Genomic DNA, 15,671 nt, shown 5'->3' with positions numbered 1-15,671 from the left:
TATGTAAGTTCCCAGGCCAGGGATGGAACTGGAGCCACAGCTGTGACCTGTGCCACAGCTGCAGCAACACTGGAGCCTTAACCCACTGTGTCATAGTGGGAACTCCAGTAAATTAGTTTTGTAATTGAAAAAAGAAGTGTATATACGCAGTTAAACCTGAGCATGGACTCCAGGGAGAGCTACTCTTGACCTGTCCCCAGCCCCCTTCACATCCCAACAGAGGAACAGATCCACCTTAAGGGGCAGGGCAGGGCAGGGCCTCTCAGGAGCCTGCCCTTCTGCACGCATCACAGGACCCAGAGAGCTCACCGTCTTCCCCGACGGGGCGTCCCACTCGCCCCTGCGCACCACGCCAAAGGAGCCATCTCCTAGCTTCTCGAAGAGATGCAGGTCCTTCTCCCCAATGAGGCAGGTGAGGCTCTGCAGGGACCCCTCCCCTGCTGGGCCTCCCGGGGTGGGCGAGGTCTTCCGGAAGGTGCTCTGAGAGTGATGAGGGGGGAACTCAGCCTCCAGCCGCTTTCCACTGAACACCTGTTTGAAGGCAGCCAGGGGCCAGATGGAATCCTGAGGCCCCAGAGCTAGCCGCTCAGTCCTGCCCCACTGGGTCCTCGGCTAGGCTGCCAGATAGGTCCTGGCTTTGCTAAATTTCCAGGGGGCGGCCTGCCTGGAGCTCTATGCCCCCCTCCTGACCACACTTCAAATGAGAACCCACAGCCTCAGTGTGGCCTCAGGATATGTGCCAGAAATGGACTGCCAGGCATATAGCTTGTGGCTGCTGTGGCTCCACACCCAGCTGTGGGGTCACAGAGAGCCCAGAGCCACTCCAGGCACCACCTCCTGCCTCACCCATCCCTCTCTGTACCCCCTTCCCCAGCACAGACTCCAGCCCCTCATCCCAGCAGATGGGCAAGAGCCTGAGGGGCCCTCACAAACACCTCCTGTCCATTTTTAGCCCTGGCCCCTTCTCTGGGTTGCCCATTTGGCGCTGTCTGTCTCCACCCTCCCCAGGGAGTCGGCTGCCCTTCATCCTGCCAGGGGAGAGGATAATTTGAGCCTGAAGTTGGACCGTGAGTATGTGTAGGGGGTGCAGATGCAGCAAGGCCGTGCTGGGGAAGGGCCTGTAAAGACAGCTGGGCTTCTGGAGGGAGGCCTAAAGCTGAGGGCTCAGAAAGAAGGCAGGTTGGAGGGGATTCTGCAACTTGGGCTGGAGAGGGAAGGGGCCAAAGGTCAAGGGACAGAAGGGAAGCCCTGAGAGTCAGAGTGTCCCATCAGTTTGACCTGCCCCCCCCTCCCCCCGATTAGGACTTGCAAAGCCTTGACCTCAGGCTGCAGAACCTGCCCAGTTGGGCCCCTGGCCTCTAAGCTTGGCAGAGCCTTGTCTATTTGGGGCAGGGAGCTGTCTAGTCTGAGGGCTTCTTCTGGCCACTGCTCTGTCCTCCCTCCCAGCAACTGGAATTGCTTACACTGGAAAGCAAAGTTCAGCTGACAAGGCCCTGCACAGCCTTTTCCTCCAGGGACCCTCCCCATGGCCCTGTGAGGTGAGCTGGGCAAGTATGGCCAGCATCATTTTACTGACAACATCCTCAAGTCTGGAGAGGTTCACCAACTGGCCCTGGGACCTCCTCAGAGTCAGTGGTAGATCCCAGACCCCTGAATCCCTCCCACTGCACAGCTCTTGCTGCATGCCTTCACCCACCCCAACACACCACTCATCCTTCCTTAAAACCTGGGCAAGGGACCAGGACAGTGTCCCCAGAAAAGGCCACAGGATCCCAAGAGACAGCTCCTTTGCTAGATCACAGCCAGGAAATCTCTGCTGCCCAATCCCAGTCCAGCTGTTCTGCCCGGACCGTCCCCCACCCCAGCCCGGAGGCCAGAAGTGGGGAGGGAAGGCCCGGCTGGTTCACTTCCTCTGCATTGTCTTCCAGACAATGGGCAAAGTTCCACTGAGTCAGAACAGGGACTCAACCACTCCACAGACCCAAATTAGGGCAAGGGGGGTGGGGGCAGGCTGTGGGGAAGGAAGCTGTCCGTGGGGCCCAGTTGGCCAGAGAAACCCTCCACAGACAGGGAGGTGGGGGAGGAGGGAAGCAAAGATGTCCTAGGTCCAGACAGTCTCACCGCCCTACAGTGGTCACCGGCCCCAGCAGACAGGGCAGGGGCTCAAGTTACGGCGCACTTGTCAACTAGTGCCTGTTCCATGCCCCCCTCCACCACCGCTCAGCGGGAGGGGACGCAAAGCCACTGCTGTACACAGGCCACTGGTGCCGTCTCTGGCGGAGACAGATGCTTAGCCAGGCAGCTCTACAAGTGCCCTGTCGGATGATAAGACCCGGAGGGGGGAGGTCTGTACAAAGTGCGAGATCCTGCTATGGGGGATAGGGGAGGCCCCCCACGGGTGCCCCTCCCACCTCACTCCTCACCCACCCACCTTGCTCATCCAGGACCTGCGTTTACATGCAGCCTTGCGCCTCTTCACAGCCTCCCACAGCCGCCGCTGGCCTGCGGGAAGAAAGGGGACCGTGCTGCTCAGGTGCTCACACCCCCACGGAGGCTGCTGCCCATCATGGGCTTCCTTGGTCTCCCTGGGGCGGGGGGGAGTCCGCTACCACACACTGCCTGGCACAATGCCACCAAAGAAATGCACCATCCCCACAACCGGGGGCCGCCATGAACCAGATGGTCCCTGCAATCCACTTCTAGGCAGTGCTTATTGAACTGGATGGAGGTGTTTAACCACCACAATTGAACAGGAGTGTTCTTATGCCAACTCTCAAGAAAAAGAAAGAAATCGAGGCAATGGACAGAATTTTCCCAATTTTGAATTTTTCCTCCCATAAAATTGCATGACGTTACTGGCATCAGATACCGACTCTCTAGGCTAAAAGCAGCATAAGTCAGTGTCTAATGTAGCACGTTATTATTTAGCTGTTTTAGGCTGAATGCACTAAAAAGTTTCTTCTAATGTTCCAAGGAACACTAGGACCTCTAGATGCTACAGCCACTACTTTTAGGATAAATACGTAGAAAAGAAATGAGTTCAACTTATAGAACAGATCTTTGTGAGAGAGACAGAGACAGAGAGATAGGAGAAAAGCAGCAAACCGGCTGAGGATTTTTATCTTCCCTTCTCTACACAGACCTCTGGACACTGACCCCTCTGGGGTGTTTGGAATGGTGAACAGAACAGACTCAATTTTACATTTAAAAAGGAGGAGGAGACGGGAGAAATACATCCTACAGACGTCTGCACAAACAAAACGGAGTGTGTAGTTAGCCCTGGCTAAGACTCCGCAAACTCCGCTCCCCGCCTCACAGCTGCAAACTGTTCTCACGCTCACTGTGCGCAGCCTCTACTGATGCCCCACTGCCCGCCGCGGGGGCTCTCGGACAGGCAGGCAGAGTTCTCGGCCCTGCCACCCCACCGGTCCTGAGGACAGAGGAAATGGTCAGTGGGGCGCGCAGAGGCGAGGCCAGCGCCCCCACCTACCAGGACGGCCCATGCCGATCTTCTCCAGGTCCTCATTCTTGACGTACTCAAAGTGGGACAGGCGGGTAACGTTGAGGTCGTCACGGAGCCGCAGGAAATACTGTTGCAGCTGCACCTCGGACAGCAGCTCCAGCAGCCAGCCTGTGCCCTCCTCCGGCTGCATGCTGCTGCTCCCCAGCCTCTGTGGGGACAAGAAAGCGGCTCAGGGACCACAGGATGCAGGGAGGTAACAGGTGACCCTGCCTTAAGCGCTACCTCCCCCCCCCCAATCCTACTATGTTGCTGCAAAGAAGGACTCAAACCACCTTCTTGCTCTCCAAAGCATATGTACAAAATAGCCTGTACCCACCTGGTCCCGCTTCCTGTGGCAACAAGGGTAGAATTAGGGCAGCTGGGATACAGCCCAGGCCCTGGAGGGGGTGGTCTTAGCCCCCAAATCTGTCATCCATGGCTCGTAGCCAGAGATCAAATTCTGTTGTCAGGTTCCCCACTGGCTTTTTTTTAAAATTATAGTTGATTTACCATGTTCTATCAATTTCTGCTGTACAGCCACCCCCACTGGCTCTTAAACTCTCCTGGTGTCACAAAGCTTTTGAGAATCTGATGGAAACTATCAGTTGTGCCTCCAGGAAAATACATATTCTCATTCATAAAGTTTTATTTAAAAAAATATGTGGGGGTGCAGTGTCCTTTGAGACCCATCCTGAGTGCCCCAGACCTGACCGACCCCACAGGGACTAGATGAGCTCGAGCAGCATTCCTCCCGACGCCTGACATGGCAGGGGTCTCTCCTCCAGCCCAAAGACCCTTCCACAGGCCGCCACCCCAGCACCTCCAGGACCACACCTACAGGAGGGTAAAAAGAGAGGGAGGGGTGGAGGCTGGGGCAGGCTTTCAGATGGGCCGAGGAAGCAGCACTGCTCAGCTGCAGTCAGCGTTTCTCACAACAGACCGTGGAACAGTGCTATTGTCAAAGCTTTCAATTTTTTCAAGAAATAACAAAAACTTAAATCTATGTGTGAAATCTCACCATTAAAAATTTTTTGAGGAGTTCCCATAGTGGCTCAGTGGTTAACAAACCCGACTAATATCCATGAGGAACGTGGGTTTGATTCCTGGCCTCTCTCAGGTGGGTTAAGGATTCTGGCGTTGCTGTGAACTGGGGTATTGGTTACAGACTCGGCTCAGATCTGGCGTGGCTGTGGCTGTGTCACAGGCCAGCAGCTACGGCTCTCTCCCCTAGCCTGGGAACCTCCATATGCTGTAGGTGCGGCCCTAAAAAGACAAAAAAAAAAAAAAAAAAAAAAAAAAAAAAAATTTGAAAAGGTAACATGCACATAGTGAAATATTCCAAAGGTACACAGAAGCCATAAAGTCTCATTCCCTCTACTACACAGCCACCTCACTCCCCATCCCCAAAGCCAGCTGCCATTAATGACTTTTACACATCCCTCCAGACATGTCTTCCCCACACACATACTCACCCATTACCCACACCATTCTGTTCCTTGTTTATACTAGACATTTGATCCTTCTGACTTCTGAGCTATGTTCACTAATTCAAGTTTGAAATACACACACGCGTGCACATGTGTACACTGTGCTGGCCAAACAAAACTATGTGCAGGCCATCATCAGCCAATGGGCTACCGGTAAGTGAGCTCTGACCTGCACCCTCTGGGGCCCAGAGAAAGAGGCTGGCGGCCCCCTCAAAGCTAGGCAGCCTGACTCAACAAATGCCAAAACCATCCTTGTCCCAGTAAGACCCCTCAGGGCTGAGGGCTTGGCCAGCCCCTGACCCATGTGCAGTCCCCACTGAAGAAGACAGGCTTGAGGGAAAAGGCCAGTTACACCGTGATCCCCTCCTCCCAACTCAGCAGCAGCCTTGTCCCCCAACTCTCATCACAGGCTGCACTAAGTGAAGCAGCTCATAGCCTGGGCCCAGCTTCAGCCTCCTGCCCCCTCAGTTCCCAGGGGTGCTGCCAACCCAGTGCCAGGAGCTCAGACTTTCCCAGGAGGCTCAGGGCAGTACAAAGAGTGACAAATGGGAATGAGACACCCTCGGTTCAAACCCTGGCTCCTCCACTAAGGTGGCTGGGCCAGAAGGGGGTTTCCAAACTTTAAGCTATAATTCTTCATCCGATGGTTCTCACAAGGGCTGTACAGTCCCCCGGGGCATTTTTAGTTGTCGCAACGTTGGGGGACCATGAGTGGCATTGAGTGGATGGTTAGGGGACTCGCACACTATCCCAAATCTCACACAACATAATTCATGCAGGTGAGAAATTTGTTTATCATCATCTGAACTGAGAAGTGCTCTCCACTTTACACGTGAACCAGAAAATATTCCTGCAGTTTTCACACACACTGAATTTTCCTGGATTGGAACTACTGTGCAATTGGAACGGAGGGAAAACTGGCTTTTTGCTTTGCTTAGGACTTAGCAGAAAGTTGTCCACTATTCAGGAATGTGTCACTGAAGGCAGCCCACCCTTATTATTTCAAAACTCTCCTCTCAGTCAGCATTTGTAGATGTTGTCTTCATGGTGATTCCACCTGAGGTCTTAGCATCCGACTACTTCATAATGTTAAAGTGTAGTGACGTGTTAGAATACATGAAGTGTTAAATTTATTTCCTTTTGTTTCTCCTTTAAATTACATGAGGCGTTATGTTGACTATACACACACACAAAGTAAACAGGTTATATTTCTATTAATTTTATTTAAGAAGAATATAAACAACTCTGATATTTCAACTACAGTTAACTATGTGCTGGGCGCAGTTCTAGGCACTTAGCTGCCTTAACTCATCCCCAACAAAGCCTTGTTACAAACAAGGGGGTGTGGGCTTAAGAGGGCAGGGCACTCCCGCTTTCCAGAAGAAAGCCCCAGAGTTGCCCTGTGAAAATCACCAACCTAGGCAGCATCTCTCCGCCGCATGACCAGCTATCACGTCCACCATCACTCTCCCTGGAGCAAGGTGATCTCACCCCCTACCCAGCTCAGCCCAAGAAGGAGCTGGTCACCAGGGCAAGAGGTCTGAAGACCCCCCACTGCTTCGTCCTCAGCCAAGTCCCAGGCTCCAGGCCCCTCATTCCCACCACCCCCATCCCCACCCCTGGGGCTAGGAGGCAGCCACTCCTGCGAAGGGCTCAAAGCCCTCCTGCCATGTGTGGAGGGGCCTGGGGGAGACCCAGAGGCACCTCCCCTGAACAAGCTGCTTAAATAGCACCATCTGGCCTGTTCCTTTCCTCTGAGACACCAGCTAACAAATCTCCCAGCTCGGCTGAGTTCTCCCCTCCCTGCTCCTCAAGCCCAGGAACAGGGCTGCTCTGCGTAGGGGTGCGTGTGGGAAGACCAGCTAGAACACTGGGATCCCAGTGACAAGAAAGCAGCCTGGCTCCCAGTCCCGTCTCTACCAACAGCCCAAGGCGACCCTGGACCAGTCCCCCCGCCCCCAGCCCGTGTATTTGTTGCTGAAGCCCAGAGCGCCCCTGCGGCTTCCCCCAGCCCTGCCCGTCCGCACACCTGTGTCTGACACGTGGGGCTCTCGTGGCTGGCACGCACACTTCCCGCACACAATTTTCTGACACATGCGCCACCAAGAACACAGCCGCCACTGGAGCGAGGAGGCCCTGCACCCCTGTGGAGCCTGCACTCAGCCGTCCCCAGCCCTGCTCTCCAGCCCTCAGAGAAAGGCTGGCTGCGAGGAGCTGACTCAGTCCCGGTCAGTTGGACTCCCGCCCCCAACCCCCCACTCACTGTGTACAGTCTCCGCCGGAGTCTGGCCAGAAGAGGGAAGGAGAGCTCTAGGCCAGGGAACCGACGAGCTGCTGGCATCTCCGCGGAGCTGGACCCTCTGGTGGGGTCACAGAGGGGCTGTGGCCCGAGAAGTGGGGAGGCCGGGATAGGGGACAGTGGTCTCAGCTCCTGAATTCAGGTTCTTCCCAGAAATGAGGCTGGGCAGAAGTCTGCCCCAGAGGTCCCCCAAATCCCACACCAGGGGTGGGAAATGGGACAGAAGAATAGGGCGCTCCCCCTTTCTCTCCTCCACAGCTGTTGTCACAGCTGGCGAGCCTGGCAGGAGTGAGTTAGTCTTCTCTCGGTTGGCTGCAGTCTGGGCCCTCTGTCTTGCTTCTCTGTCTTCTCTCCAGTGCAGTGGTCACAGCTCCAGCCCTACTCCCTGGCTCCCCCCACCCGACTGCCCGCCCTCCCTCCTCCCTCCAGGCTGCCTCCCTCCCTCCCCAGCTGAGCAGCTCTGACACTGGCTGAAAAAGGACCTTTCTGAATCACTGCCAAGAGCTCGGCGAGAATGGGGGGAGACTCTTCCTTCCAGCTACCCCCACTGCCCCCGCCACCACCTCCCCATACACAAGGCCCCTGTCTCTGGCTTCCACCCCAGCCCCCATGGTTGCAGACAACTCCTGGGATTTTAGGGTGGGGGCTATGTCAATCAAGCAGCAATATACAAAGAGGGGTTGCATGCCTCTATGTGTTTGTCTGGGCTCCGAGGGCTAGTGCACAGTCTGAGTTGGGGGCTTGGACACCAGAGAGTCATTCCTAGACCTTGCAGGCCGACCCTTCAGAGACCCTCCCCCTTCTCCTAGTCTCAGCCTTGGCTGGGCGTCTCCTGGCTCAGGCCCTAATGTGGCCCTGTTACCCTGGTGCCCGACGGAAATAGGAGTCCGGCAGCCTGCCAGAGCAGGGCAGTCCAGCCAAGAGTGAGGGGGGTGAGGAATCTCCCCCTCCCCTAGGGATGCCTTGTCTGCTGCCCACAACGCCCAGGGTGCCTCCCCCCTAAACCAGCTGGTCGAGATCCAAAGCCCCCTCAAAACAAACAAATATGCCCCTAAACATTGCAATGTCCCCACCTTAAAGCTATAGGATTCCAGGCTATAGGATGTCTCCTGAATAGCACCTACACACAAAGACAACGGCCCTAGCTAAAGAGAACTGGAAACACTCCACAAGCCCCTGTGGGCCCCCCCACGTTCCTAGAGCTGACAATTGATCCCTCTGCCCCTTCTCAAGGGCGCCAGCTGCTCTCACACCCCCCTCACTACAGCCCCCAGACACACCTGACAGCTGCAGGAAGTCCTCTCAGGCTCCCTCAGCCCCCCTCCTGGTCATGCCCAGGGAGCCCCTGTTTCTTACACACTGCTCTCTTGTCCCTATCCAGCTGGCCACCAGCTCTGGCAGTCCCAGCTGGCTGGTGCAGTAGGCAGCTGGGGTGAGAGTTTTGGGGAGTCAGCATCCCAGGCTCTTTCTAGGGCCTCCTCTCAGTGCTTGACCTCCCTGGCAGGGAGGTGCCTGAAGGGACAGCCGTTTCCTAATGTGCCCTGGGGGTGGGAGGGGGGACACCCCCAGCAGTCAGTCTCTCCTTCCTATCCCTGTCAGCCGCCACCACCCAAAGCTTGTGAGGTCAGCCAGGTGCAGCCTCCTTTCGGTTCCAGTGAATCACCAGTCTAAGAGCGAAATCAGAGCTAATGGACAGAATGAGGTCAGGCTGAGGTCACACTGGAGCTGACTTTCCTCCCAATCCCTGGTGCACAATGCCCACAGCACAGAGATGCCCACTGCCTATTCCTACCAAGCACCACCCCGAAGGAGACTCAGGGACCTGGCTTCAGGGGACAATTTAAGCAAGTTTACCCCCTCTACCAAGTTGGGGGATGGGGGCTAATGGATTAGAATAGCCAGATTGAAAATTACAGCCACCCCCAGAAAGATGTGCCCCCAATTCATCAGAACCTCATGCCTGACTTTTCCCTTGGATGTCAGATCAGAACAAGCCTCAGCAGCTTGCTCAGCAATCCAGCTGTGGGAGGCTGTGAAGAAAAGCAAGGCATGGTCAGGGTCAGAGAGCTCAGGCCAGCTCCTGGACCCCCTTCTCCCAGCCCTGGAAAACAGCGGCCTTTCTCCCCACTTTAACCTATCAGTGACTGCCCTCTACTGGCCAAGAGAGAAAATGTTTGATGTCCAAGGGGAAGGGAAGCAACCCCATAAACAGGGTGATCCAAAGCAAACAGGGACATTTGCCTTAATATGCAGATTCATAAAGCTGGTAAAAGGAAAAGTCCAGGGCACAGGCACTCAGTGCCCATAGAAGACTAAACCCACATCCTGGCACTGCTTCCGGGGCTCCGAGCCATGCAGCATTGAAGCAAGCCCAAAGGGCAGCTTAACTGGGTCCCAGGGGACTCTGAGACACAGAAGCAGATGTCAGCATCAGAAAATCACCACCACTGACTCTCGCCCCACCTAACCCCACACACAAACACACGATCCTTCTTTACCCAGCCTCCCAGCCCCCAGGATCTGTCCTGGAGACCAGGATCATAGCCATCCCTCACTTCTCAGAGGCTGCCCTCAGCGCACCGGCAGACGATGAGGTGGGTCTAGGGCCCGGCTACCTGGCTATCCCCCAGGTTTCCCCTATTACCTGCGGTCCCTCATCTGCCCCAGTCAGGCGCTGATATGCAGATCTCTCCCCCATGGAACCCAAACTCCCTCCGTTAGGGCCAGGGAGGGGAACAGAGCCCTCCGCAGCCCCCGCCCCTCCAGCGCTCCGGCAGCGTCACTGCCCTGCGTCCTGAGGGGCCGGGCCTCTGAGCATCCTCCAGAAGAGCAGGAGCTGTTAAAGCGCCTCAACTGCGGAAGGCCCGGTGTCCTCCCCGCACGCACTCCACAGCCGGCATCTACCACCTGCAGCCAGAGTGGAAAGGGGGGAGGGGTCGCAGTCTCTCTTGCGGGGCCTGCGGCTGCCCCTCCCCCAATCCCGCGCTCAGCCTCCATTCCAAGGAGCCGCCTCTCCGCAGAGCAGCGCCACCTGCTGCCCGACCCCCGCTCCCCGCGAGCGCCAGGTGTTGGACCCCACCTTCACTAACCAGAGCCACAGCTCCTCTTGGTCTCTGGCCACGGATCAGATCCTGGGGTTTAAGGGCCCCCATATTCCATGATAAGAGGGTCCATACAAGAAGCTCACAGAAGAGAAGCCCCCATCCTGATTCCACCTGAGACCTCTCCCTCCATAAGCTGGGGCCTGAAGCCTTTCCTTCCACCAGCCCAGCATCCACCAGACTCCAAAAAGGCGTCCACCTGCCTGGCTCTCCGGGGCTCCGCTCCAATAAACTTGCCCAGCACCGCCCCCCCCCCTCCCCAGCAGAGTGGAAGCCACGCCTCCAGCATCCGACCCAGGAGGGAGACCGCAGCCCGCCCAGCCCAGCAGCAGCAGCCCTTGCCTCTCGCGGTGACATCTCCCAGCCTTCGTCAGCCCCGCCCCGCCCCCAAGACTGCGGAGGCCCTGCGCACCAGATCGAACTCAGGGACAAGCAGAGTAAGGGGGCTGACCTCGCCAGCCTCAGAAGTGTGCCTCCAGGACACACACCTCTCCTGGAGGAGCTGCTTCAACACGTGTCCACAAAGGGCTGTCACCCAGAGCCAGAGTGAGGACATTGCTAGTGGAGGAAGTCCCACTGCGGAGGCTCTTCCTCTCCCTCCAGCCCCCAGGGCCCCAAGGTGCCACAAGCACATCCTCTCATTCTGATGGCATCTGAAGCATCCACTGACTCCTCAGTACCAGGTATTTAGAGCTGAGCTCGTAGCACCCTCACCCCTTGGGGGTTTGGGGCAGAGGAGAAGGGAGATGCTGAGACACCTCCTGCCCTCTTCCCTGCCCCCACACTCAACGGCAAGCTTGAGGAAAGAGACCCTGGGAGGGGCACTAGGTGAGTTCCCATTAAGGCTCACCCTCTTCAAAAGCTCCTTCTCCACCATGAACAGAGCTGGGCTAGGGGATGACCTTGCCAGGCAGGGTGTCTATTCTATGCAGAAGCTCCTCTGCATCTCACTGCAGCTATAGCAGAAACTTGTTTGGGGAGCAGCTGCAGGAACCCACAATCAGGAGGCTGCGGAGAAAGACAGGCTGCAAATGCCAGGCCCACCCATTCCTTCTTCTCTTGGCTGGATAAAGGGTCTGATCCAAACCAGTCCCCCCTCCTGCTTTCTCCCTACCTCCTCCCTCTGTAAGCCCCAGTGCCTCCTAATGCCATCCTTCCACAGGACATTCACAAGATCCTAACCGCCTCTAGGATTTGGGGAATCATATACACCCACATGTACACCCTCTAGTCTACAACTTGCCCCCTTCTCTCTAAAGGAGCCTGTAATGGCCAGGAACCAGCCTGCCTCTGCTGTCCACTCCCCTCCCCCAGGCTCTCCAACAGCATCAGTGAAGTGACAAATCCACACTGAGGAGCAGACGTGACATGTAATTTCCGGCCAAGAGGATTTTTCCAAAACAATCTACCGTATTTTCGGGAATATATGCCAACCCCACCTCCAGGCCAGTCTTCTCCCACCTCTGCCCTCCCTTTTCTCCAAAACCTGTAGGGAAAACAACATGTTGGGGAGGAGTCGGTGGTGGGGGGTGGGGGGGGGCAGGGGGAGCTTATGGCTCCTCTCCCAACCAGAGGATTATCTTGCCTCCACATGAGGGCCCCATCAAGCCCCGTCAACCTCAACTCACCCCTCTGTGCGCAGGGCTCATGCTTCAGGACCAAGGCCAGGCTGGTTCTCCTTGGGACCTCATCCCAGAAGGCACTGCACTAGCTAATCCCACACCTTCAGGTCATCCCAGGTCTGAAATCACACTGGTCTGGGGAGGAGGCTGGCCAGGGGCCAAGGGAGAGAACAGGGTGATTCAGACACACACCATGGCTGTCCACACCCTCTCCATCTCCAGGACACAGAGGCCCACTCCCTTTCAGGGGACCTTAGCAGCTGAGGTCTTGAGGACAGTCAAGGCTGAGGCACATTTGCCAGCAGTGCCAAGTCTAACCCTGAAAGCTCTTCCCCTTCTCCGTAACTATTAGTTTTACTTAAGGCTTTGGAACTCGCCCTTCCTTCTCTCCCTCTCTGGGTGTTGCCTCCCTCCTCCCAGGGCTCGTTACCTCCAAGTGCTGTCCGTCTCCATACCTGAGCTCCTGAAGCTCCAGACCCACATTTCCAGACATTTCCAGCCAGTTCTGCCAGGAGGAGGATGCCCAGGTACCACAAATTCTGCGTATCCACACTGAGCTCATTACCCTCTGCTTAAACCTAGCTAATGTGTGCTCCTGTGCCAGACTGAAAACACTACAAGCCAACACCAGCCACCTAGGCTAGGAACCTCCCCCCTGGTTCCCCAATGGTAACTCCCTACTTTCCCCACTGGGCCGGCCCCCCAAATCTTGCCGTTTCTGCCTCCCCACTACCCCTCCCATCAAAACCATTGGGACAAGAGTCAGACAGACCTGGGCTGAAATCACGGCTGTACACTCTCCAGTCAGATGACTTCGGGGCAAATGACTTAACCACTAAGCCTCAATTTCCTCATCTCTAGAATGGGGGTAAATAATAAAGTACAAATTCAATGAGATCATGAATCAAGCAGCACAGCATCTGGCACAGCTGTTTATCGCTGTCATCTGAACACAGACCTTCAGTTCCTCTCCTGCTCATGCCCTTCGGCAACTCCTCAGTGAGCCAAAGACAAGGCCCTTCAGCACCACCTTTGCCTGTTTACCCACCCTCAGCTCTTTTCATATCCTTCAAATGTCTCCACACTCCAACCACGTCAAATACTCGCACCTCCCTAGACACACCCTCTTCTTTCACTTTAGCGTCCTGGGGCCTTTCTTTGTGATCCTCTTCCTCTTGGTCTGCATGATGACCTAGGCATCCTTCAGACCCAAAGAAATATTAGCTCCTTTGTAAATTCCCGTTTCCTAGTCCCAAATGGTTCTTTCTGCCATGTTTTCCATGTTATTTTGTTAAAGTATGTTTGAAAACAAGAGGAGTATAAACGCATGACTGTACTTGTGGAGAACAGCCAAAAGAATGAAAAAAAATTTAATTACCCGTCGTGCTCTGATCCTTAAAGGATCACTATTTCTGTAGCACTCTGTATTAATACATAATTCTACTGTATTCACCTCTACTGTGGTCTGTAAATGACTGTCTGGTTATATCTGTCACCTAGAAGGCAGAATGTGGCAAGGCACCTGGTCGAGAGAGTTTGCTAAAACGGACATCAAGCCTTTGTGATGGACACTGGAGAATGGAGGCCTGTCTCATTTCCAGTGAGCTGGTGCCACCTTACATCCAGTGACTACCAGGAATAAGCCTGAATGCCTTCCTTAGTCCTGGTTTTGCTCCCCGCCCCCCCCATTATTCCTTATCTGGAAAAGCAAGCACATTCAAGGGGAGAGGGGCTGCCAATCTCGTTACAGCTACCCCTGTCTGAGACCCACTGAGCTATTTCAGCCCTGGGGACAACATGGCCAGTCCCTCAGGGCAGAAGAAAAGCTCTGACTCTGCCTTCTCCAGGAAGGCTGCCTTGATGGAGGGAGAGCTAGGGTACAGGATACCACAGAGTGGAAGGGAAGGAGGGCTGGCTTGTCAGGCACCCCAGCCTTACAGAGAAAGGAGAGCACAGTGAGAGAGAGTGAAGAGGAGTGGGAAGGAGGGGCAGACCCACCAGAAACAGGGACCCTCCTATGCCTCATCTCCTTTGACGCCAACAGAGAAGGAGGTTTAACTTTCAGAGAGCAAAGAACCTGACTCGACAACACAGGCCTCACTGAACCTAACATCTCCCCACATCTACCAACTTGGTCTTGCAAGTATTCTGCAGCTGTTTCGTGCTCCACCCGCTAAAGACTGGCGTGCCGGCCCTGACACCCAGAGACAGGACACTGACAGCCCTAACACATTCCTGGAGCATCCCGCCCCCGCACATAAACACCACTCATGGATGACAGAGGGTCAATTCCTGCAGCTGCCTGGGTCCTGTGCACATGCGCTCCACACGTGCCTGAGTGTCAGGGCTGGGATGCAGGGTACGCAGTGCACCACCTCTCACCAACCCTGTGGCCCAAGCATCGTCACAGCACCAGGGCCCGGCAAAGACTCCCGGGAAGGGAGGGAGGATGTGGTGTGGCTTCCAGCAGCCGGCCACTCCTGGAGCTCTTCCAGGGCCCGGGCAGAGGCCGCCCAGCAGGTCACCCTGCCTGCAGCTCAGGCCTCGCTCCACCCCCATCCCCTCAGCCTAGAGCTGAAGGGGCCTATTGTTGGGCCCTGGAGGTGGGGTGGGGAAGGAAGCCAGAGCTGTGATTTGGACAGCATTTACTCTTCGAGAGGGACTGCTCATCCCCTTGGGACCTAGTCCTCACCAGAACCCCGGAGCTAGGAACAGCCAGCACAGGGTGGGCCCCTGGGCCAGGGAGAGGGAGGGTCCAAACTGGCACTGAGAGAGAGGTCAGAGACTTCAAAATATTTAAGATATCTCAAATGCCACCTATTTTGGCGATAAAGACACTGAGACCTTGAAAGGGAAGACATGCCTGGTCTGAGGCACCTAAGAAGCTGTCAGAGGGAATGGATCCCTGGGAGCCAGGAGAGATCAACAGCTCAGAGCAGTGGTGATTCCTCTCTGGCCAGGGAGGGGCAGCCCTGCCAAAGTCAGGGACTAACAAAGGTTGGGGGCCTGAGAGGAGAACCTGTCTCAGCAGGAGACACAACATCCAGGGGAGAGGCGGAGACAGGAACCACCCAGAGTTTTCACATCCAGATGCTGAAGGGAGAGCCCAGGCCCCACCTCTCAGCCCACCCTCCTCTTCAGTCACTCACAATGCGACTATGAGCTCACCCTGTAGGGTCTGCAGGAATATGGGGGAGAAGCCACAATCCGGGTCCTCAAAACAACAACACGCGAGAGTTCTTTACTAAAAGCTTTATCTTTATTGCCTGCTTAAACTCCCCCCCCCACTAACCTACATTATCCCCATTTTTCAGATAAGGAAACTGAGGCTCTGGAGAGGTGGCCAGGGTCACCTAGAGAGCAAGAGGTGAACCAGATTTCAGCCCACATACAACTGGACACTAAATTCTTCGACTCGAGGATTCAGGCTCATGGAGGGCAGAACTGGAGTCTTATTTGTTAAATACATACTGGATACTGAATGAACTCATGGAGTCCAGAGGTTTCAGGAAAAGAGAGCACACAGGCACATAATGTCACTCTTTTTCAAAGCCCCACCAAAGCTACGATTCCCAAAAGAGCCATGCTGTGAATGGCACAAGTCCCTAAGGATGGGAAGAAGAGTAGAGGAGAAAACCACAACGAAGCTTTGGAAGCTGG

At 55.5% G+C, this 15,671-nt stretch overlaps 1 protein-coding gene across 50 annotated transcripts in view; it reads right to left on the bottom strand.

Moving 5' to 3' along the window:
• TNK2 (tyrosine kinase non receptor 2) overlaps nt 1-15,671 on the bottom strand; it is a 43,483-nt gene that overhangs the window by 16,161 nt on the left and 11,651 nt on the right. For 12 of the 50 annotated variants that reach the window (XM_084990831.1, XM_084990830.1, XM_021070182.2 and 9 more), the window contains exons 1-4: nt 7,253-7,645; nt 3,491-3,671; nt 2,432-2,502; nt 310-531 (exon numbers count right to left, since the gene is read on the bottom strand). In XM_084990831.1, the coding sequence (XP_084846957.1) occupies nt 310-531; nt 2,432-2,502; nt 3,491-3,671; nt 7,253-7,330 (552 nt within the window). In that variant the 5' untranslated portion in view covers nt 7,331-7,645. Of the gene's footprint in view, nt 1-309; nt 532-2,431; nt 2,503-3,490; nt 3,672-7,252; nt 7,646-9,932; nt 10,001-12,017; nt 12,159-12,466; nt 12,551-12,783; nt 12,869-12,969; nt 13,008-15,671 lie in introns of those variants that run through there. The other 38 variants (XM_084990833.1, XM_084990832.1, XM_084990838.1 and 35 more) reach the window with 7 other exon arrangements.

Source organism: Sus scrofa, chromosome 13 (assembly GCF_054392235.1).
Source record: "Sus scrofa isolate SSC_HxYL_T2T_F1_AM1 chromosome 13, Sscrofa_HxYL_maternal_Yorkshire_Landrace_v2.0, whole genome shotgun sequence".
In the NCBI taxonomy this organism is placed as follows: domain Eukaryota; kingdom Metazoa; phylum Chordata; class Mammalia; order Artiodactyla; family Suidae; genus Sus; species Sus scrofa.
The sequence above is the reverse complement of the archived record's forward strand: the minus strand, read 5'-3'. Positions and strand labels throughout refer to the sequence as shown.